Below are 23815 nucleotides of genomic sequence, written 5' to 3' on the forward strand. Positions count from 1 at the left end.
GATGGGAAAGTCTGCTGCTAGGGACCTCTCCACGGTACTGAAGAGAAATGGTGTCACTCTGGAGACTAAGGTGCATCTGATACAGGCTATGGTCTTTGCAATCACTTGTTATACATCAGAGGGTTGGACGGTGACTAGGAAGGATAGAAGGAGAATTTATGCCTTTGAGCTGTGGGGCTGGAGAAAAGTATTGAATGCATCATAGACTGCCAAGAAAACAAACAGATTAATCAGGAGAGGGTTAAACCAGGCTGCTCTTTGGAGGCAAGAATTCTGGGGCTTTATCTGACATACTTTGGACATGTTGTAAGGAGAGACAGGTTCTTGAAGAGGGACATCATGCTTGGGAGGGTGGAGGGGCACAAGAGAGGAAGACCCTCTATGAGGTGGATTGATTCAGTGACTGGGGTAATCGGGATAGGTGTGTCAGAGGCATTGTGATTGGCACAGGATAGAGCAGGGTTTAGGGCTGTTGTACATAGGGTCGCTATGAGTCACAAACAACTCGATGGTACATAACAACAACAATATCTATCTATCTATATATACATAGAGAGACAGATTTATTTTACAGAAATGGGTATGTGATTTATTTTTTTTTGTTATATGCTGTCAAGTTGACTACAACTCAGAGCTATCCTATGAACAATGGCTCTAAACTATGTCCTATCCTGAACCAACCTCATCATCTCTGACATGCCTGTTCCCAGTGCCACAGTCATTAAGTCAATCCATTTCATTAAGGCTACTCCTCTCTTGTGCTGAACCTCTTCAAGGACTGGCCTCTCCTGACAGCATGCCCAGTGCACGTGAGGGAGGCTTTCAAATTCTCCGTCTGTAAGTCAGATCTCATCAAGGAGTCTGGGGAAGCTAATGAATTCAAGTTGTTGGCTTGCAAGCAGTTTGTCGGCCCACTGGTTCCAAGATGGCTACTTTTAGAGGCAAACGAATAGAAAACTGTCATTGGGAGTAGGGTTACAAGGTTGATGGCTTTGGAGGCTGACAAGTTCAAAGTCAGCAGGTATGGCAGAGGAGAAGTTCAAGTCTGGTGGTGATCAGCCAGACCTAGATGTAAGATCAAAGAAAACGCTATCTAGCTTTGCTAGAGAATCCATGTCATATATTCGATACAGATCACCCCATTTGGGTGACTCCCATTTATAAGATCAGACTGATCATATCTTTACAGAATCAACCCAAATCCTGCCTCATTAGTATCATAGAAATTACAATTTATAATTCATGAGGCACTTAGGTTCCACTGAAGATCACGGCAATGTTGATGGACAATATTAACCATCTCAGATTAAGTTCCTTATAATTAAATCTGAGTGAAGTAGACAATTACGGGGGAAGAATCCTCTTTCATGGATCGTCTTCTTAATTAGAGATAGGTGGTTTTATGTATTGCCTCTAGAGGTGACATTCAAAATAGAGGTTTTCTGTAATTTGAAAAGAAATTTACCTAAAGAAGTGGCAAGGAGAGTGATGGAACACACAGCTACTGTTGCTGCAAATTGTAAAACATTGACAGAACCACAAATGTTCCCACGGTACACATCTCCTCTGAATCACTGAAACGACATTTAGATGAAAGCAGATCACTTACACAGGCAGACTTCTGTGTTTTGCAGCCAGAACAAATGCACTTTGGATGTGAGCCAGAGGGAAAGAACACCTAAATCCCCGCCCCCCAAAAAAGGGAAAAGTACTTAGATTCCAGATAGAATTTTTGAGACATAAAGAAAATATGAGAGTAGGAAATGTGGGCACTGGGTTTTGTTTTCAAAAGGTACTGTGGCATTTCTGCTGGTCTCATTGAATTTCTCACAGAAAGAAAGGTGGGCTTGAAGCTGAGGAAACAGAGCAAAGCAAGAGGAATGATTTAGGAGGCAGGTCAGTGAGATATGTTGGCGTCATGCGCTGTGTGGAATTGGGAATTTCTATATGAGAAAGATCAAGGCTAAAGTCAAGACCTTGGAGACTACTCATTGGTAGGTTAAATACCTCCTAAAGTTATGCATCCTAATCCTGCAATGGGAGCTCTGGTGGCCTAGTGGCAGGAAGCTGCACTGCAATCCCAAAGGCACATGTTTCGAGGCCACCAGCTGCTCTGTGGGAGAAAGGATGGGCAGTCTCCTTCCATGCGATTAACTGCCTCTGAAAACCCTTTGGAGGGTCAGCTATGGGTCAGTTCCGACTCTATGGTACACAACAACAACAATCCTGCAAATCTTTGCATGTTATTGAAGCTAAGGTTCTTGAGACAAGGAGATGATCTCGCTGGATCCTAAATACTAATTGCCCTTATAAGAGGAAGAGAAAAGAGGTGATAGCAAAACAGAGGCAGAGACTGGAGTGATGCTGCCACAGTGCCAGGCAGCCACTAGAAACGGAAAGAGTCAAGAAACAAACTCATCCTCAGAGCCTCTGAAAGGAATGGAGCCCTGACAACACCTTGGATTTTGAACTTAATGCGTTCGGAACTGTAAGAGAATAAATTTCCCTTGCTTGAAGCAGCCCACCAAGGTTGTTATTACAGTCACACTGGAACACTAGTGCATCTGCTTTGGGCAATAGAAAAGGGAGGACAGTTTAAAGAAGTGACGTGGTTTTAAATCCAAAGCACAAATCTTAAAACAGATGAGCAAGAGACAAAGGAATGAAAGAAAGAGCATACGGAGTAAATTTGAAGATCAAGTGGGAGCCATTGGTATAACAGGAATTACTGATGGCAGCTAACTTTGACTGAGCACCAATGCCGTACATTGTTCAAAGCACTTTATAGATATTAGTGTATTTCATTTTCTTCAGTAGAAACTGTTACCATTTACAGTTGAGAAAACCAAGGTGCAGAGAGATTAAATAACTTTCTCTGGGTCATCCGTGTAGTTAATGGTGTGATCAGGTCTCAAATTCAGAAAATTTTTACTACAGCATCTGTGGTTTTGTACACTGCACTGTACTTCTTCTCTTTCATCTGTGAAGTTGGAAGATTCTGATTTTGTATCTTTTCTGAAGTAAGGGAGATAATAAATTTCAAGAGGAAAGATTACTTGTCAAAAGCTGATTTTTGAGGTAAAAAGGAGAGATGATTCAAAATTCAGCATTACTGTTGCTCCGTCTTCTCTGTTGAGTTGGAGAGGGGACCATCTGCTGAAGCTGAGGTCAGCCATGTTCAAGCTTCAAGGCGTGAGAGAAGATGATTAGGATGTAATGGAGAAGAATAAACAAAATGAGACATTTTTTTTCCTCAGGTCAGAGGATTAGTAGTGTTTCCTTGACGATCTCGATCCTGTCCTGTTTATGCCAAGGAATCTTTACACCCTGTAGAGTACCAAGCACAGAGAGAAGAGCCTGAAGGGAATCTCTGATTTCATATACATGGAATTTATTTTCTTCAGATGTAAGGAAGGCATCAGGAGAGAAAGGCGTATGATCTTTGCTCTTGGCGATAGTTGGGGAAGTGTAGCATCCTTGTACCACAGCTGAAAAAGAGTTCAAGAGCAATGCAAGGGCTTAATTTTAGGAATAGAGACTGGATGACTACAAGCCAATGGAAAGGGAAGCTCTTCAAGGGGAAGAGGGTGTTTCATCTGTTCCTTAATGATGAACATATCTGATTGGTGGTCAAGAAAACATTTCACCATGGGAATGTCATGAGCAAAGAATGGAAGAGTTGAAGAAATAGTTTTGTAAGTGTTGGGGGGTCAGGGGAATATCAGCACACTACACTTTCCAGTCGCTGCTTTGCTAAATCTCTGTTAAGTTGTTTAAAACCAATACACAATTAGTCTAAGTACTGATATTTAATTAATCAGGCTGCATGATCTAGTAGAAGAGAGCAAGGTTGAAAATACAGTTAATTGCTTGCTTTGTGACCTTGGACAAATAAGCTAACCTCTTGAGCCTCACATTTCTCATCTTTAAAACACCATGCTCTGTCTTCATATTTATAGTGAGGCATTAACGAACTGATGACCAGTATGAAGCAGAATGTCTGATATGTAACAGATAAACAGTGACACCCATTTTCCCCCCAAAGTAATTACAAGCAAGTTGCATAGTTCGATTTATTACCTGGCAATTTATTCCTAAAGAAGTAACTTTGAAATCTTTTGCAAATCTTAATGTTTTCACATGCCTGTGGTATACTTGCTGTCTTATTTATTAACGTCTTATTTCTTTCCAGATGTTATTTTGTGAGGAGAATTGTTGGGCTGGGCCCTTTGTCTGTGTCTGTGAGGATTCTGAATTCCTGTAGGATTGGGATAGATTTAATCAGTCACTACAAATTCCTTCCAAGTTACCATGTGGAATATGGACCTTTTTCACATCCATCCACTCCTCAGTGGATTCATGTGCTCTTTTTCATTTTAAATTGTTTGTTATCTGCATAGTTTATATTTTCTAACATGATATTCAAGTTTCAATACCTATGTCATTTATTTCAACTGTGCACTTTCTATTTTCATTTATGTCATGTTGCATTTCAGTGCAATGAATTGTATAAGAACTAGAAGTGCGTATTGAATTTAATCCTAGTCCCGTCATCCCTGTGATCTTGCCACTAAATGGACAAGGAATCATTTTTGTCTGTAAGGTTCACACATGGATACAACATGTGTCCCCTCATGCATGATGTCTCTCCCTTGCCCTGCACCTGTCTCTCTCTCTCTCACACACACACACACTGTCTACATTGCCCTGGAGTCTTGGTGTGTCTCCATGGATGCTCTGGAGAAATGTGGGCCATACAGAAGCTGTAAGGGACATGGAGAATGCCAGGTTGACACCCTGGGATTGGCCCTGTGTATACAGGAAGCTAGACAATGAATGAGAATGACAGAAGAAGAATTAATATGCTTGAGTTGTGATGTTGGAGAAAAGTATTGATTATCCCCAGCAATACAAACATATATGTCTTAAGAAAGTGCAGCTGCAGTGCTTCTTAGAGGCAAGGATGGTGACAGTTTGTCTCACCTACTTTGAAGATGGTGTTAAGAGGGGCTATTCCTTGGAAGGGGACATCAGACTGGGAAAGAAGGAAGCCCAGCAAAGGAAAAGAAGACTCTCAAGAGATGGCTTGAGAGTTCCAAATTCTCTGCATTCTCTTCATCGTTTATTGTTTTTTGTCCTGTTAAACTTTGCCTGCCACTGCTACTGGCGTGAAATTATATCTCATTGTGGTTGGCTTTTTGTTTATTTTGTTGTTTGTTTGGTTTATTTTAAATAAAATTTTTGCTTTTTACTGGTTTACTTAAAAAGTTCATAGACATTGCTTTTCACAGTGTATCTTTCCCATTTCCTTTCTCCACCCTTCCATCCACCCATCCAATTGTATGACTCTATGATTTACATTCCTCCCCCTCCATCCTCATCGCTCCACTCCACTACCCCCCTTGGATCTTCATACTCATTCTACAGCAGGTTTTGATACAGTATTCGTCCTTATGGGACTGAGTCCGTTCACTCAGCATAATGCTCTCCAGTCCCTCCCAAGTTAGGTAGTTAGTGATTTACAAAATCTTTGCTTTTGCATGCGGTGTAGGATTCCATGTGTGAATGTACCACAATTTCTCATTCCATTCAATATTGGTGGGACATTTTGGGTGTTCCCATGTTCTTACTATGGTGAAAAACACACAATGGTATATAAGTCTCCATTTGTACCTCAGTTCTCATTTTTTCAGCATATATTCAAAACTGGAACCACGAGGTCATATGGAATTTCTATGTTCAACTTTCTAAGGAAACACCAAACTGTCTTTCAGAGTGGTTGTACCATTTTACAACCCACCAACAGTGTGTAAGAGTTCCTGTCTCACCTCATCCTCTCTAACATTTATGATTTGCTGTCGTCCTGTTAAACTTTGTCACTGCTACTGGAGTGCTATGGTGTATCATGGTTTTGAGTTGCATCTCTCTTATTACCTATAATTTTCAGCATTTCTTCATGTGTCTGTTGACTATCTGGAAATCTTCCTCTGTGAAAAGTCTTTTCATGCCTTTTACTCATTTTTAATTGGGTTATCAGCCTTTTTATTAAAGGAGCTGTAGTGTTTAGTACACTTTCACTATGAGACCCTTGTCTCAGAAAGTATTGATGCCCACTCACTGTTCTTGAGCATCTACAATACACCGGATTCTTTTCTAAGCTCTCTGTGCACTAACTCTTCATTCTCACAACAGCCAGAAGTAGGTACTATTACTTTTTTTCATAGGGGCGTTTAAGGTAATTTCTAGTTTTGCAATTTTTCTTTGAGTAGACCTTCTGCTTCTTTAGTTTCTGGGTTTTCAGAGACTTCTCAGTGTTGCTTCCAACTACTGCTAGGTAATAGCTAACTAAGCTCATTACTCTAGTCCCCCAGCTTTAGTTTCCACATCTGTAAAAAGACAAGCTTAATTTGCTAAATGCTAAGTTAACACCAATTGCAAAACACTCACAATGGGGAAAAAGGTCACAAAATTCGGTCCATCTCCATCCAAGTCCACAATTTTCAACTACAGTCCCTCTTCATTGCTCTCAACTTATGGGTTCTGGTTTCTAGTTTTTATTAATGAATCTTGATTGCTTGTTTGATCTATGTCAGACTGCAAAAATTGATAGAAATTTTTAACTGCTTCATTTTTTACTTTAGTCATTGGTGCATATATTTGAATAATAGTTGTGTTAATAGATCTTCCTAGTATGTGTATGGATAGCATCCTATCACTCACAGCATTGTACTTTGGAAAAGATACTGAATTTGTCTATTTGACTATGAATGCAACCCCATTCTTCTTCACACGTTTCATTCCAGGCACAGTAAATCACGTGAGTGAAAAATTCAGAATGGCCGAGTTCATCTTAGCTCATTTTACCTTTTGTAATTTTTTAATGTCGATCTTTATTAGTTCCATTTCATTGTTTTTACAATGTAAAACTTTCTTAAACTCATACATCATGTATTTTTTTATTTCCATTATTAATGCATGTTTGTTGCTGTTTCTCTTCATTTTGGGGTGTCTTCCAATCTGAAGACTCTACCTCCAATGTTCTATCTAACAATTTTTCTCTGCCACAACAAATATGGCAAAAATTGAGACGAATTGGGCATTCCAGAACACTTCATCATGCTCATGTGAAACCTATACGTAGGCCCTGAGACTGTCTAAATGAATCAGCCCTAGAGGAGGGAACTCAGCATGGATTGAAATCAAGAAGCATGTGCACTAAGACTATATCATTTATCCATACCAATTCAGTCTGTCTAATGAACATATCATTCAAAAAGTTGGACTTTATGAAGAAGAATGTGGCATCAGGATCAGAGGAAGACTCATCAACAACCTGTAATTTGCATATGATAAAATTAGCTTGATGAGAGTGAGGAGGACCGGAAGTTCTTGCTGCAGAAGCTCAAAGACTACGACCTTCAATATGAATTACACTTCAACATCAAAAAATCCAAAGTCAGCAATCCAATGTGTCATCCGCTGTGCCACCATAGCTCCTTTAATTAACTTTAGATTTTTAACTTACTGTTTTTTTCTCAGACATACTCCGTAACATTGCCTTGCACATAGCAGTGGTACAATAAATATTTTGTATTTTAAAACAAACAAACAAAACAAAAAACCCAACTCCAAAGTCCTCACCACCTAACCAATAGGAATCATCATGATAAATGGAGAAGAGATTGAAGTTGTTGATGATTTCATCTTGCTTGAATCAACGATTAACACCCTTGGCACCAGCAATCAAATAAGAAGTCAAAAGATAAGTCACATTGGGAAAATCTGGTGCAGGGACTTCTCCAGAGTGCTAAAGAGCAATGATGTCAGTGAAAAGACTAAGGTACTTCTGATGGTTTGAGCCATGGTCTTCTCAATTGCTTGCTCTGCATCTGAGACTGAAGATGACAGAAGAATAATTGATGCTTTTGAGTTGTAGTACTGGAGAAGAATACAGAATATCCCATGAGCTGAGAGAAAAATAAACCACCCCCCCAAAAAACCCACCAAAAACCAAACAGGCATGTCTTGGAGAAAGTGAAGTCTAAGTTCCTCTTCAAAACAAGGATCATGAAACTTCATTTCACATCAGTCTTGTTAGGATGAGCAAATCTTTGGAGAAGGACATTATGTTTGGAAAGAAAGAGCAAGTATAAGAGAGGAAGACCATCAACAAAATGGATTGACACAGTGACTGGGGCAATGGACCGAAGTGTGTCAGATGGTGAGGGTGGCACGGGATAGTGCAGGTTTCAGATTCATTGCTTGCAGGGTCACTAGGAGTCAACGACATGTAACAACAACAAGATAACTCCAGCTTTAAACATCTGGTTCAAGTTTTAAAAAAATACCTCCTCTGAATCCAAAACTGTATGATTGGGTCAAGTTTAACTTTACTTACCAGATGACATGATTGTTCTGGCCAAGTCATCCAGGCTGGTTAATGTTACATACAGATAATGTGTTTTCTTTTCTCCTTTTAAAGGAACTAGGTATAGATTCTATTATGTGTGTGTTTGTGTTCCAGCCATATTGTGTCCTATCAGAGATACTTTAGATAAATAACATTATAGTTATTTGTCTTTCACTGGGATTTCTTGCGTGATGTCCTAATTCTCTTCTTCTGTCTGCATCTATTAGTTATAACCATTATGTAGTGAAGAACTTGCACTCAGCAACTACTTGATTTTCTTGAAATATGGCTAGAAAAGGAAGGGCAGGAAAAATCTCTGCTTCTGTCACTTTGTTTGCTAATTTTCCGAGTAATGTAGTATTTTAACTGTGTCCAGTGATTATCTGTGGGGGGATTTTTTAAATACAGAATTTTTAAATGTTTCATATACTTCATGGGAGCTGGGGTGACACAGTCCCTAAGCTGTGTCCCTAACCCAAGGGCCGTCCTTCTCTCGTGATTCAAATCCACCAGCAACTCCAAGAAGGAAAGAGGAGAGTCTTCTCCTATGTAATTTATAGCCTCCAAAAACCTGTAGAATGAGTATAAGGATCCAAGGGGAGGAGGATGATGGAAGCAGAGGGATGAGGATGTGCAGGAGGAGGAGGACATTAATCATGGTGGAGTACAATTTAACAGGTGGGGGGAGAGGGAAATTGGAAGAATCTGTTCTGGAAAACAGTATATTCAAATTTTGTAAATAAACTAGTATAATTAAAAAAATAACTTTTGCATCAGAAAAAAACCCCCAAACCTGCTAGGAGGTTCTAACTCAACAGAAATGAGTTTGAATTTTTAAACATATTTCAGTTGCAATCATTATTGCTTATGGTGCTTAACTTGACCCTGTTTTAGTCAAGTGAGAGCCTGTAGTTGACACTCCTGTACCCGAATCTTCCTGGTTTCCTACTTTTCAGATAATATTGTACTATTTCTGCCTCAGACTTTAAGTTAGTAATTTATACAAAGAGCTTCTGCTTGATTTTAATGTGGCATGGTGTTTAGAGAGCCAATCTAAAATTGTGTTACTACCTCCTAACATTACTATATGACAGATGCTTGTTTTAAAAGCAGCTCTATCCTTTTAAATGTTCAGAGCTAGTAAATGTATTTGTTTTGAGAATATGTACTGATATTTCTGATTCATATTAAGGTACTTGGATCTTCACTTAATTATTTTAGTTTGTTTCTCTTAAATGGAACATCATTTTTTTGTGGTTTTTTTAAAGACAGGCATTAACATGGTTATTATTTGCCACCTCTCAGGCTTTACATATTAAAATTTAAAAAAAGGTGAAGGAATATTCATAAAACAGTCAAACTCTACATTCATTGCCAATAACTTGGAACAGACTCATAAGCAGATTTCCTAGGCTATGCAGTCCATAGGATATTTCCCATCTTTATCCAACAAAGCCAGTGGTGTTCTTGAACTGTCAAGGAGATAGGGTGTTTGGTTATCAGTGCAACTCACATGGACTAGGCCACCTGAGCTCCTTCATGTGAAAGACAGGGAATACAATCAACAGCACAAACTATCTGGCTTACTGTGTGTGTGTGTGTGTGTGTGTGTGTGTGTGTGTGTGTGACACTAAATTCCATAGGAGAGAAGTTTGTTATGAATTCTATAATAAATGTCCCTGATAGAAATTTGTAATCAGTCTCTAACATCACTGCAAGAGTGAGAACTAGGTATTATAGACTTCCTAAAGAAGCTGTTGTTCAGAACAAGGGTGCACTGCATAGCTTAAAAGTCAGAAAGAGTGGGAACCATGGATGGATCCTTTCTCCATGCCTATTCAATCTATATGCTGACCAAATAATCCTTGATGCTTGACTCTATGAAGAGGAACGTGGCATCAGAATTGGAGGAAGACTCATCAACACCATGTACTATGTAGATGACACGACCTTGTTTGCTGGGAATGAAGAGGACTTGAAATGCTTGCTTGCAGAAGATCAAGGACTAAAGCCTTCAATATGGATTACATGTCAGCATCAAGAAGACAAACATAGTCACCACTGGGCAAGTGGGCAGTGTGATGATAGATGGTGAAAGGATAGAAGTCAATTATTTCATCTAGCTTGGATCCATAATTTACACCCTTGGTACCAGCAATCAGGAGATCAAGAGAAATATTATAGTAGGTTTATATTTTAATGAAACAAGTTTTGATAGGTAAGATCATGTGAAAATCTGTTGGTATTACAGTTGAGTATCACTAGTATCTCTTAAAGGAATTCTAGTAGCCTAATGGCTAGGAAATGGTGGTACTGGCAGCCCGAAGGTGGGCAGTTCAGATCCCTTAGCAGGTCCATAGGAGAAAGATGGGCAGTTTCCTCCTGTGTGATCTTCAGGCTCTGAAAACCCACTGAAGGATCAGCCATGAGTTGGTTCTGACTTAAGGACAGTGAATGAGCGAGAGAATATTCCTTAGGGAATCTTGATGGTTCTGTTGATTAGAGTGTTGGTTTGCTAACCAAGCAGTCAGCATCATTTCAAACCCACCAGTGATTCCACAGGAGAATGGTGTGGCCGTATACTTGCATACAGACTTAACAGCTTTGGAAAACCCTCAAGAACCATCCTACTCTCTGCCTCGTGGGATTGCTATGAGTCAGAATTAACTCAGTGGCAGTGAATTTGGCTCTTTTTTATTTTAGCATCCATCCATTAAGAATTTGAAAATGATAATTATGTATGTTTTCTGGGTTTCTTGCCAGAACTTAACAAGTTGGCATGCTAGCCATGCTCAACTGACTTCTACACTATAATAATGGTGCTGTTTTTCATTCTAGGTTTAAGTTTATCTATTCATGGGGCTGAAAAACGTTTGCAAATCCATCAACGGCGAAGTGTGGCAAGCCGCCCCGGGTCACGCCGCCTGCCTGTGGTCCGGCATTCTTCACTCCCACCAGGCAGGAGGTCAATAAAAATGGAGGCAAGCTCTTCTGGAATCTCTAATGGGAAAACCAAAGTCTTCCACCCAGGTAATGCACTGAGAACTGCTACAGGGGTGCATGTTAGCAGCATGATATTATATTACCGAATTAGGCCATACTTCCATGGTTGGTCTTTTTATTCTAAAAAAAAAAAAAAAAAAGTCTTGTTCTACCTCTCTCTCTCCTCACTACAGTGATAAATACCACAAAAATCAATAAGAGAAGAGAAGGCTTGGTGTATCAAAGAAGGTTTAAGTTCTAATCTACCTGCCATGGTAGAATATAAATGAGAAGTGAGAGAATGAATGTCTTCATTTCAGAAACTATTATTGTGTACTATAACCAAATAAGCTTAGAAGCAGGAGTGGCATACACTTTCATAATAGCTTGCCTCTGGAAATCCTATGAACCTGGACAAAGGACAAAACTTACACAGGTGTCCAGGTCTTTTGTTCACAGGGTCGCTGTTAGTCACTTACAACTTGACAGCACTTAACAACAATAGCAGCACAGAGAAAGTATCAGTTGGCCTAGTGGACTGAAAGTCATGCCACCAAGCCAAAGGTGGATGACTCTACTCCACAGCCCTCAGACCTGCCTTTAATTGTTTTTGGTGAAACATTCTTCTAAGTCGTGTAACCCTGGTCTGTCCACTTGCTGTACAGAAGTAACTCGTGGTTACTGTGAAGCCAAACACTGTGACACTGATAAGTCAAATGCAAGAATGGTTACCCATGGTGGACAGTGTGTGGTGACACTCCCTGATTAAAAAACAAGCTTGGAAGCAGGAGTGACATCCACTTCTGTAATAGCTTGCCTCTGGAAACCCTATGAACTAAGAGAAAGGACGAAAGTTATACAGGTGTCCAGATCTTTTGTTCATAGGGTCGCTGTGAGTTGCCTACAACTCGATGGCACTTAACAACAACAATAACATAACCAAATAGATACAACTCAGCCTCGTAATGTGTTCTGAAATATACCAGGGAAAATTTAAAGCTGAAAAACATGCACTTTGAAGTCTTAAATGTCTAGGTTAACCTGCCTGGAACTTAACTGAAGTCAGAGAGAAAGAATGGAGCCAGTATATTAAATTTTAAAGTTTCTGGGAAACACTTGTGATCTCTTAACGATATTAACAAATTCGATCTAAAAGCAAATAATTCCAACTGAAGTGTTTTGCTCGCTCATTTGGCTAAGAAATTCATTTAAATATGTTGTTGTTGTTATGTGCCATCAAGTCGCTTGCAATTCATAGCGACCCTATATACCGGAGCTTGATACATTCTTCTGTCCTGTGCCAACCTATCCATCTCAAATGCACTTATTCCCACCTCTCCAGTCAACCAGAATCGATCCATCTCATCAAAGGTCTTTCTTTCCTTCGCCGCCCCTCCACTCTGCCAAACATGATGTCCCTCTCCAAGGACCAGTCCCTCCTTGCAACATGCCCAAAGTATGTCAGACGAAGCTTCAGAATCCTTGACTCCATGGAGCATTCGGGCTTCACCCTCTCCAGGACAAACCTGTTTGTTCTCCTAGCAGTCCATGGTATATTCAACACTCTTCTCCAGCACCACAGCTCAAAGGCATCAATTCTCTTTCTATCAACCCTATTCACTGTCCAACTCTCTAATGCATAGCACATAATTGTGAAGATGACAGCCTGGATCAGGCACACCTTAGTCTCCAGTCGGACATCGTTGCTCTTCAGTACTCTTGAGAGGTCCCTCACAGCTGACTTTCTCAATCCAATTCGTCTCTTGATTTCCTGGCTGCTGGAAGGGTTTTGATTGTGGAACCAAGCAAATTAAAACTGTTAACTGTCTCAATCTCTTCACCATCCATACTGATGCTGCCAATTGGCCCAGTGGTGAGAATCTTTGTTTTCTTGATACTGAGCTTCAATCCATATAGAAGGCTGTAGTCCTTGATCTTCTGCAGCAAGTGCTTCAGGTCCTCCTCAGTTTCGGCAAACAGGGTTGTGTCACCTGCATAACACAGGTTGTTGATGATTCTTCTACCAATCCTGATGCCACATTGCTCCTTGTATAGCCCGGCATCTCAGATGATCTGTTCTGCATACAGATTGAAAAGGTATGGAGATAGAATACATCCCTGACGAGTACCCTTCTTGATTTTGAACCATGTAGTGTTTCTTTGCTTTGTTCTGACAACTGCCTCTTGGTCCGAGTATAAGTTTCGCATTAGCACAATCAAATGTTCTGGGCTTCCCATTCTTCTCAGAGTCAGCCATATGCATCCTACAGATATGTATTGAATACCTACTATATGCCAAGCAATATTTTAGATGCTGAGCAAGCATCTACAAACCAGGAGGGGAAGGCCTTCTATGAGGTGGATTGATTCAGTGACTGGGATAATCAGGATGGGAGTGTCAGAGACAGTGCGATTGGCACAGGACAGAGCAGAGTTTAGGGCTATTGTACATAGGGTTGCTATGAGTCACAAGCAACTTGACGGCACATAACAACAACAACAACAACAACCTACTATATGCCAGGCAACATTTTAGATGCTAAGCAAACATCTACAAACTAGGTTGTGTTTCTGTCTGACTCTTTATATTTTTGTTACTTGTCATCAAGTTAACTCTGACCTTACATACAATAGAAGCAAACAGTGTCCATCCATGTTTTATCCTCACTATAACCAGCAAGTTCAAAGCCATCATGGTAGCTGTAGTGTCAGTTTATCTTACTAAGAGTTCTCCATGCCCTTACTGGCCTTCTACTTGTTCCAATCCATCAGCCACTTCACAGACCAAAGATAGACAATCTTCTCCAATGCAGTTGACAGTCCTGGAAACCCAAGCGTCAGCTATCGGTGGGTTCTAATTAAATGGCAAAGAGTGAGTGAACTTCATGGCTGGATCTTTTTTCTCAGGAAATATGAAAGGATTCAGGATTTTTCCATCTTAATTTTCTTTATTGGACATAATCCTGTTTTCTCTTTTGTTGTTCTTGTTTCTGTCATCCAAGACAATTTCCTTAAAGAGTGATCCACACTTGTTTGTTCTATTACTTCCTAGCCACTCTCCAGTCAAATACACGTTTTCTGGATCATCTACTCATTCCATGCTGTCTGTGAGGTTCTTAGTGACTGACCTCTTTTATCATAATGTGGTGGCAGCTTTCGACACTCATCTGATGTACCAGACTAGGTTAAACCACCCACTTCTTCACAGATCATGAATAGATCTCAAAATCTAACTTAAATTCCACTTCCTCTGCTGGTCACAAATGATTTAACACTTTCCTGCATTTCAATAGAAACTGGAAACTTTGTCAAACTCCAGCTAAGTACGCCTGATTCTGGACATGGTCTTTTCAGGCATTTGCTATGTATATGAGAGCTGGACAGTGAATAAAGATGACAGAAGAAGAATTGATGCTGTTGAGCTATAGTGTTGGAGAAGAGTAATGACTATCCCATAGACTGCCGAAAGAACAAACAGCTATCTTGGAGAAGATGTATCCAGAGTGCTCCTTGGAGGCAGACGTGATAAAGCCTCATCTTGCATACTTTGAGCATGTTGCTAGGAGAGGTTATTCCTTGGAGAGGGATATGATGCTTGGAAAGATGGAGGGACAGTGAAGGAGAGGAAGACTCTCAACCAGGTAGCTTGATGCGGTGACTGCAGCATTGAGTTTGAGTGTGTAAAGATTGTGAGGATGGCACAGGATAGGCCAGGGTTCATGAGTGTTCATAGTGTCACCATGAGTCACACTTGACTCTACAACACCTATAAAAACAACATAGAATATCATTATTATAGAGAAAGCAAAGAGGTTACTCTCAAAACTAAGATGTGCTTGACTTAAGTCATGGTATTTTCAGATGCATGTGAAAAACTAGCCTGTGGATAAAGAAGACCAAAAAAGAACTGATGCCTTTGAATTATGGTGTTGGCAAAAAATGTTGAATATACGTATCCTGGACAGCCAGAAGAATTAACAAATCTGTCTTGGGAGAAGAAATGCCCTTTCAGGGATGGAAAGACTTTATCTCCTATACTCTGGACATATTACAGAGAGGGACCAATCTCTCTGAGGTGGACAACATGCTTGATAAAGCAAGCGATAAGTGACAAAAGAAGAAACCCTTAATGATGAACAACATAGTGGCAAAACAATGGTCTCAAATAGAACAATGGTAGTGACAATGATGTGGAGTCAAGACGTGTTCTCTTCTGTCATAATAGCGTCAATTCAGTTGGAATTAACTTAAATGTTCCCAACAGCACCCAACATAATGCCCCTTGAAGACAGAATGTGCATTTAGTTCATCTTTGTATCCCCCATTATTCCTAGCCACACTTGTTTTACAGAGATGATTCTTCTAGAATAACTATTTGTTTGTCAAAATCTATTCCACCTAAGTCTGCCTTCTGAAGCTCTAAAGAGCAAATCTAATTCTTCTTTCATCATGTAATCCTTCAGTTGTTCACAAACTTATTCTGAGGTATTTGCCAACTGAAACATTTACTCGTTTCTTCAGTGCTTCTTTGAATGATATGTTTTTCAAGTTCTTTACCCTCTTTTTCCTAGATTTCTTAGAAAAGTATAATTTCATTATTACCTCCTTGAAAATACAGTGCCTGAAATTGAATAGTGTATTCTGTTCATGTCTGCTCCGAATAGAGTGGATCTGTTCTTTTCTTTAGTTGACATCCAGTAGTGATATTGTTGTATTGTGAGTGATATTAGTAAATAAAATATTATGAATATATTTCTTAATGGTGATCTGTAAGTGTGGGATAATTTAGTATATCTCAAGGCCGCACACTACCCTTAGCACCAAAAAGCATGTCATTATGTTTATATGTCCATAGTTTATTGGAGGTTCTAATTCCCATATGTCTTGACTTCTGGTTGAAAATAAAAACAAAGCCAGCCCTGTTAGCTCAGAAAATGTATATGAAATCATTATTTAGAGACTGTGTGTGTACATATATATGTATGTAATATCATTGTATATGTTTTATATTCTGTCCTCTTATTTTTAGCATATGTACACTAACGCATCGTAGATCTCTGTTGGGAGATTACAGCTCTCAAACCAAATTTCTTATTTGTAGTGAGTCATAGATCTTAGAAGCATCATGGGCATTTTAGTCATCAGAGGCCTATTAAGTCATCCATCTGCTTTTTTACAAAGTTAATAATTCTATTCCCTAAAGTGCTCTCTAAAAGCCCACTCAGACTGGTTGTTAAGCACCACAAGAAAGAGCCAGTGTCTTGGAGTTCTTCTGTGCCATCAGCCCTGAACAATTTGTCTCCTCTTATTTTACAGACACTTCTGAATGTCTATTATATGCTTTAAAAAATGTTTACTCAGAAGATTCTCATTTTGATGTTGAAACTTTACAAAACCCTATTAAATCTGTATGTCAAGGAGCTCACAGTCATGTCCAAAAGAGATCACCAGTTAAAGGTCTTTGTAAGCAACAAAATTATTTCAGTTTAATTAGAAGTAATTTAAATTTTAAAGATGTACATATAAATTAACCTTGGTAAAAAAGAATAGTCTGAAAAAGAACTACTTGACTGTCTGGAATTCCTAACCTTTAATCTTTACTCTGAACTTTTTTTGCATCATTTTACTTGAGTTTAAAAGGGAAGGAAGAGACATTCTGTCTAAAGTGGTGAAAATGGGACACAGGGGCACAGGGCCATGCACATCTCTCTGAAAGGGCCAGAGGGGGTAAGAATAGCACAGCTCCTCACTGCCCCAGTGTTGAAAGCAGATAATCCATGCTCAAAATGAAGTATTTTTATCTTCTGCAGTAAGTAAACCTGGTTTAGGATTTTCCTCTCCTTTTCTGATCGTCTCTCCTTTCGAACATGATGTCTTTCTTTTTCCAAGGACTTCTCCAAACATGCCCCAAATATGGGAGACTCACTTTCACTATCCTTACCTCTAAGGAGCACTCTGGTTACACATTGTCCAAGACAGATATGTACATAGGACATTCAACACTCATCACTAACACCATACTGCAAAGGCATTACTTTCTTTTTTTCTTATTTTCTCAGTGCAGTGTGTCTTGATTTCTTGACTATTATTGCCATGAATTTTGTTTGTAGATCCAAGTAGAAGGACAGCTTCTATCTTTCATCTATCTATCATGACATTGCCTTCTGGTCCAATGGTGAGGATTTTTGTTTTCTCCATACTGAGACTTACCCTATATTGAAGGCTTAAATTTTGTATCTTCTATAGTAATCACTTCAAGTCTTCCCCACTTTGTGTATACAAGGTTATGTCATCTGTGTAACACAGGTTGTTGCTTAATCATCCTCCAAACTTGATGCCGCATTCTTCTTCATATAGTCCACCTTCTCAAATTATTTTCTCAGTGTGCTCACTGGCATATAGTAGGTTCTCGGCACTAAATAAAGGTGGTCATTCTTGGTTTTGTTGTCCTCAGAGGTCTGAAGATTGAGAAACCTGAAAATACTTATGTTCTAGAATTGTTTCTTATTCAGCCATCACCCCATCATACCATTTCCCATTAAACCTGTGTTGCACATACTGGCAGAAGAGCGTTTCAGTGTACCATCCCAGCCACTCATCCTGCAGTTGTTTGGTTTCTTTGCTTCTCATTGTTTCAGGTGCTTTTATTGTGTATCCATTTAGTTTAAACTTAGCTGTTAGCAACTCATAATTAATGAATATTCTTTTCTTGTCTCCTTTATAGAACAACAATACAATTTATAGGCCAAAAATGCAAGTATTAAATAGCACAGGCCCTGGAACTACACTTAAAGGATAAAAAGGAGAGTAAGCCAAAACATTGATTGTGTTTTTAAAGTTGAGTGGGAGTAGAGCAAATTATCTTAGATTAATGACTTAGCCATACAAAATAGAATCAGAAACCTTCTAAAGTATTTCTTTCACTACTTTTCTTTTATCTCTTAGGGCCATCATACAGTCCTAGAAGAGTGTCATTAGAGACAGAATATGTCCTTTGTTCGCTTATAGAATTTGTAAAATGATGATTTGCTGATACGTTTCATTACTTTCCCAAGTAATTTCTAGCACAATTCCTTTCATCTCCTTTTTAAAAACCTCCTTTACCTCTTTATGCATGATTTTTTTTGTCCTTATTTAGATATGGTATTTAGACACTGGGACCTACTGATTTCACAGGAAATAAATGTAAAGATTTTGAGCGTTTTTTCTGTTAAACTGAAATGACTGCAGTGGTCTTTGTATGCATAGACATAAACTCACAGTTTGGCAGTAATAAAATTAAGTGCTACAGTATTATCAACCTCAAGAAGTACCAAGCCATTTGACTTCATTATCTCATTTCATTTTCACAGCATCCTTTTGATGCTATTCTTATTTTATAAATGGAGAACTAGGGCACCGAGAAGATGAACGTATCAGAGGTCACATTAGCTAGTAACTAGCTGGTGAAGGTATTATCCTAACTCAGGAGGTCTGACCTTCTCATTTAATGCTCTGCTCCTTTATCCTTCAAAACAAACTATTGGTAGCAATAGTTTTAGCCAGTAGTTATATAGCAAAGCCTGGATATTTTTTTATTTAAAGTCTTACAATAGGTAAAAGGAGCTGTGGCATTGTAGGTTAAGCATTGGGATTCTAATTGAAAGGTCGGTAGTTTGAACCAACCAGCAGATGCACGGGGAAAAGATGAAGCAATTTGTTCCCATAAAGATATACCCCCTTGGAAAACCCATGAGGTGGTTCTACACTGCCCTATAGGGAGGCTGTGAGTTAAGAATTGACCCAACAACAGTGGGTCTGGTTTTGGATAACACTAAAAACATTAGCATAACAAGATTGTAATGAAGATCAGTTATATTTTATTGAAATCAAATGTCATTTTCTTTGTATCATTTTTTTCCCTTACATATGTGGTACTCCACATTTCACCTGCCTTTTTGTTCCGTTGTTATTGTTTTTCTTATGCATGATCAGATCAGAACTGACGCATTCATGACACATCAGCAGGTTCTCAGAGTCAGTGAATTGCATAGGAGCAGATTGCCTGTCTTTCTCCAACAGAGCATCTGGTGGATTTGAACCACATGCCTTTGGGTTGGAGGTACAGCTTTTTAATTCTAGGCCACTTTTTTATCTTCCCTTTTTCTCATTATATCTGGTACTCACTTCTGGTTTTTTTCATGTTTCAAAGGTTACCTTCAGATCTTCGTATCAAGGCCTGATGTCAAAATAAAAAAAGACTGAATTCAGTGAATGCCTTTCATGGCCCATTTCAACCTTAAACATCAGTACCAAAAGTGAGGAGGAGAGGGAGAGAAGCTCTTGCAGGGAGTTTGTTAAAGAAAATGAGAGGAAGGAAAATTCAGCTATAGCTCTTCAAGAAGAGAAAAATTCCACTTACTGCTGTTAAATAGGAACTGGCTCATAGTTACTGGTCCTTCACTAGATTTTCAGAGATTGTGTAGTATTAACCCAAACGTTGACTTTTTTTTAGTCATTACAATTAGCTCCCTCTGGCCTCTAGCTACCTTAATTGCAGGCACATGGTCTTGCAAATTACCAACAGCTGTGGGAATAGGATAAGGGAAAGAATGCTTCCCACGCTGAATAGTGCGACTTGAGATGAGCAAGTTTGGTGACAACAAGACTTGCAGGAGACTGGAGCAAGACCCTTGTAAAAGCGAGACTCTGGTGATGGTGGTAGAGAGACTGTGACATTTTTGTGGAGAAACTGTGTCGAGGTGTGACCTGGGGCTTCTTGCACATGTGCTGGCCACAGTTACAGGTTTTTGCTGTTCTTGATACTTGAAGGAGAATATGCTCTGGGACAAACTTTGCTGAATGATTTGGATTTGACTGCAGAACTGAAACCAGAGCCTGGATTAATTGAGGAATTGTATCTTGGAGCTGTTGGGTTAAAACCTGGACTTGTGAGATATTCTTTGCCTCTTCGACTCCCCAACTTACATCTCTAAAGAACCCCATTCTCATGAGTTCAACTGAACTGCATAGTTTTCTATTTGAGGTGATTTGTGCCTTCAGATAGTGGGGATTTAAAAAAAAACTGATATTTGTACTTTTTAACACAGTGCATTTATCTGCATAAAATATATGAATATAAACTTTTCTACTATCTTTGAAATAGAGTATAAATCTCTGGTTTTTAACTCCTTGTGAAAAAGGTACCATAAAATTATGATACTAGAGAAATGAGTCAGTGAGTCAACAATGAATAAACTAACCTCTTGCTGTTGGTGTGGCTCTAAAGGGACCATGGAGCTGAGCTATGGGATCTTTGTCTGCTTTCTGTTCTGGGGTGATGTTTGACAGTGCAATTTTCACTCTCTGGCACTTTCAGAGATACACTCATGGTCTTGTACCCCCATGTCCCATTTTCTGCTTTCTATACAGACTGTAAATTGCATAGGAAGAGACTGTTCATCTTTCTCCTGTGGAAGTGCTGGTAGATTTGAACCGTTTACCTTTGGGTTGACAGCACAATCCTTACCCATGAGGCTGCCAAAGCACCAGTAGACAATGGCACCTAACAACAACAACAAATTGGAGAGGCAAGATACAGCATGTTTAGGAAAGAATTATAAGGGAAGAGTAAATGTCTGACCATTCTTTGTTGTTGTTGGGCCATGAAGTGGGTAGGTGAGTGCAAACTGCCAACTTTGCAGTTAGCAGATGAATAGTTAATCATTGTGCTAACAAGACTTCATGATAGTCATGAACCCAACCACCTACATTTAGTTCATACTTTATTATTTCCAAAGGGTTTTCATAAAATTTTCTTCATCTTATAGTTTCTTACTGGTGTTCTGTGTGGTGAAATTACCTCTATATTACCAAGAAATATATTTACTTGCCCAAAGATACAAAATTAGTAATTGGTGGGTTACAACTAGATCCATGTGTCTAAAATATTCTAGGATATTTTATTCACTGTACCAGTTTCTTTTTCTCTTGACAATAAGAATGAGTTGAAGAATGATTGTGTGTGTGTGTGTGTGTGTGTGTGTGTGTGTGTGTGTGCGTGTGCGCGCGCGCTTTCTGATCCCCTTACTTAAAAACAGACATTTTATCACAAAAGTGACAGGAGGTTGTTTTGTAAAGCATAGATGAAATTTTCTATCTGGGAGATAGATGTCTAGCATGATAGAAAATAAGGTTTTCCACATGACTTTGAAATCATGTGCATGAGAAAGTGCTTTCTTCTTTAATACCACATATTTAGGACATGTTATCAGGAGGAACCCATTTCTGGAAAAGAACATCATGCTTGGGAAAGCAGAGGGTCACTGAGAAAGAGAAACACTCCCAATGAGATGGGTTGACATTGGACTTGCTATAGTGGGATCTAGCATAGCACTGACTGTGAGAGTAGCACAGGACCAGGGAGAGAGTTTTGTTCATAGGGTTACTATGTGTTGGAACAGGGAGCTCTGGCAACTCAGTCTCAATCCACCAGCAGCTTCTGAGGAGAAAGAGTGGCAGTTTCCACCTCTGTGATATACTGCTTCTGAAAACCTGCTGGAGGGTCAGTTCTAAGTTGGTCCTAGCTTGATGGCATGTAACAACATCACTGTGGACCGGAACTGACTTGACAGGGCTTCACAACAACCTTTTACTTTGGCTTTATTTCCCATTGAGTTGAGGGTGGATATGGTGTCTTTCAGAATGGTTAGCACTGTGGTTTAGAAATAACCGTAATTATCCTTCATTTGGATCTCTTCCTCTTAAAGTGAAGGGTTTTTTTTAGATGTGTGATGTAAGTTGAGTAAATAGGGGGTTACTTAGGAAAGCAAGCTATTCTGGGCCTTGGCGAATGGGAGCATTGGTGTCCGCTCTCCTTGGTATTATATGCTGAGTAACAAAATTGTGTTGTCTAAAAATAAACACAAATCTTTCCTTTAAACATTTGCATTTTCTTTTCTCTTTGCTGAGGGACAACTGCACACATTTTGAATGATATAATGCATTTAGAAGAATTTTCTGAAAAATCTTTCCACAACATGAAGTGAATGACAAAATGCCACTTTCAAAAATGTAGCCAGAAAGGAAACTACTAAATTTCTGCAAAGACTGTTGTGGTTTGTAGAATTTAAAACTTTGCCTTCTGCTTGAGGCTATTTGGTATAGTTTTCTATTTGAGGTGGTTTGTGTCTTTAGATAGTGGGGGCTTTTTAAAAAATTTAATATTTGTATTTTTAACACTGTTTATCCACATAAAATATATTAATATAAACCTTTATACTATCTTTGCAATTGAGTCTAAATCTCTGGTTTTTAACTCCTTGTGAAAAAGATACCATAAGATTATGGAACTGGAGAATACCTTATAATCATCTAGTTCAAACATTTCATCTGAAGAAACTAAAACCCATAGGCAAAGAAGAAATCAAGGCATGATAGGGTAACACAAAGAAAATTGGTAGCATGATACTGTTTTGAGCATTTTGCAGTCCACTCATTACAGTTGAGTTGGCACTGACTCATAGCTCACCTTGCAACAGGCTTTCAGAGACTATGAATCACATGGGAGGAGATTGCCCATCTTTTTCCCTTGACACAACTGAGGAATTAGAACCTTCTGCCTTTGGGTTGGCAGTTTAACTCCTTACTCACTAAGCAACCAGAGTTCTCTAGCTTTGCGGTAACCTTAGTCTATATATATATATATACACTAACTATTTGGTACCAGCAAGCCAGTTCTGATTCACAGCCACTCTCCTCATAATAGATAAAACCTTGACCAATCCTGCACCATCCCCAAGATCTCCATTATGCTCACATACACTGTTGACTCTGTCAGTCCGTGTCCTCAAGGATCATCTCTCATTCAGGGACTCTTTTCCACACATCGAGTCCTTCCCCAGGGACTGACAACATACTCAAAATAAATGAAATGAAGTTGTGGAATTTTTGCCTCGAATGAGAACTCTGGCAGCATTTCCTCCAAGATGAATTTGTTTATTTTTTGGGCAGTTTTTCATATATTGAGTACTTCGGCAACACCACAATACAAGGCATCAATTCTTCTACATGCTTATTATTGTCCAGTTTTCACATGTGTAGGAAGCAATTTGAAGTGTGTTAGATTGGATCAAGTGTTACTATAGTGTTAATAGAGACATCCATGATCTTCAACACTTTATTATTATTTATTTTTTTATAACTAGACAATCTATTTGCACCCTGACTTTACCATTCACTGGCCCTGTAATTCACAGACTTATTTATTCATTTAAACCTGCCTCTTTTTAAAAAAAGTCCCTTTTGTTATTTTTGTTGATTGCTGTCAAGTTGAGCATGACTTACAGTGTCTCTGAACAAAAGACCTAATACCTTTCTGCAACTATCATTGTTTCTCCAAGTTCATAGTTTCCATAGAGTTTCATAGAGTTTTTGAGTAAAAAC

General features: G+C 39.1%; 1 protein-coding gene across 4 annotated transcripts in view; it reads left to right on the plus strand.

Annotated features, from left to right (window-relative positions):
- The window catches only part of ANO4 (anoctamin 4), a 678878-nt gene that overhangs the window by 346018 nt on the left and 309045 nt on the right, over positions 1-23815 (plus strand). For 3 of the 4 annotated variants that reach the window (XM_006888526.1, XM_006888523.1, XM_006888525.1), the window contains one exon: positions 11249-11440. In XM_006888526.1, coding sequence (XP_006888588.1) covers positions 11386-11440 — 55 coding nt within the window. In that variant the 5' untranslated portion in view covers positions 11249-11385. Of the gene's footprint in view, positions 1-11248; positions 11441-23815 lie in introns of those variants that run through there. The other variant, XM_006888524.1, reaches the window with a different exon arrangement.

This window comes from Elephantulus edwardii, unplaced genomic scaffold (genome assembly GCF_000299155.1).
Source record: "Elephantulus edwardii isolate Elephantulus edwardi_28Jun2011 unplaced genomic scaffold, EleEdw1.0 scaffold00068, whole genome shotgun sequence".
Taxonomy (NCBI): domain Eukaryota; kingdom Metazoa; phylum Chordata; class Mammalia; order Macroscelidea; family Macroscelididae; genus Elephantulus; species Elephantulus edwardii.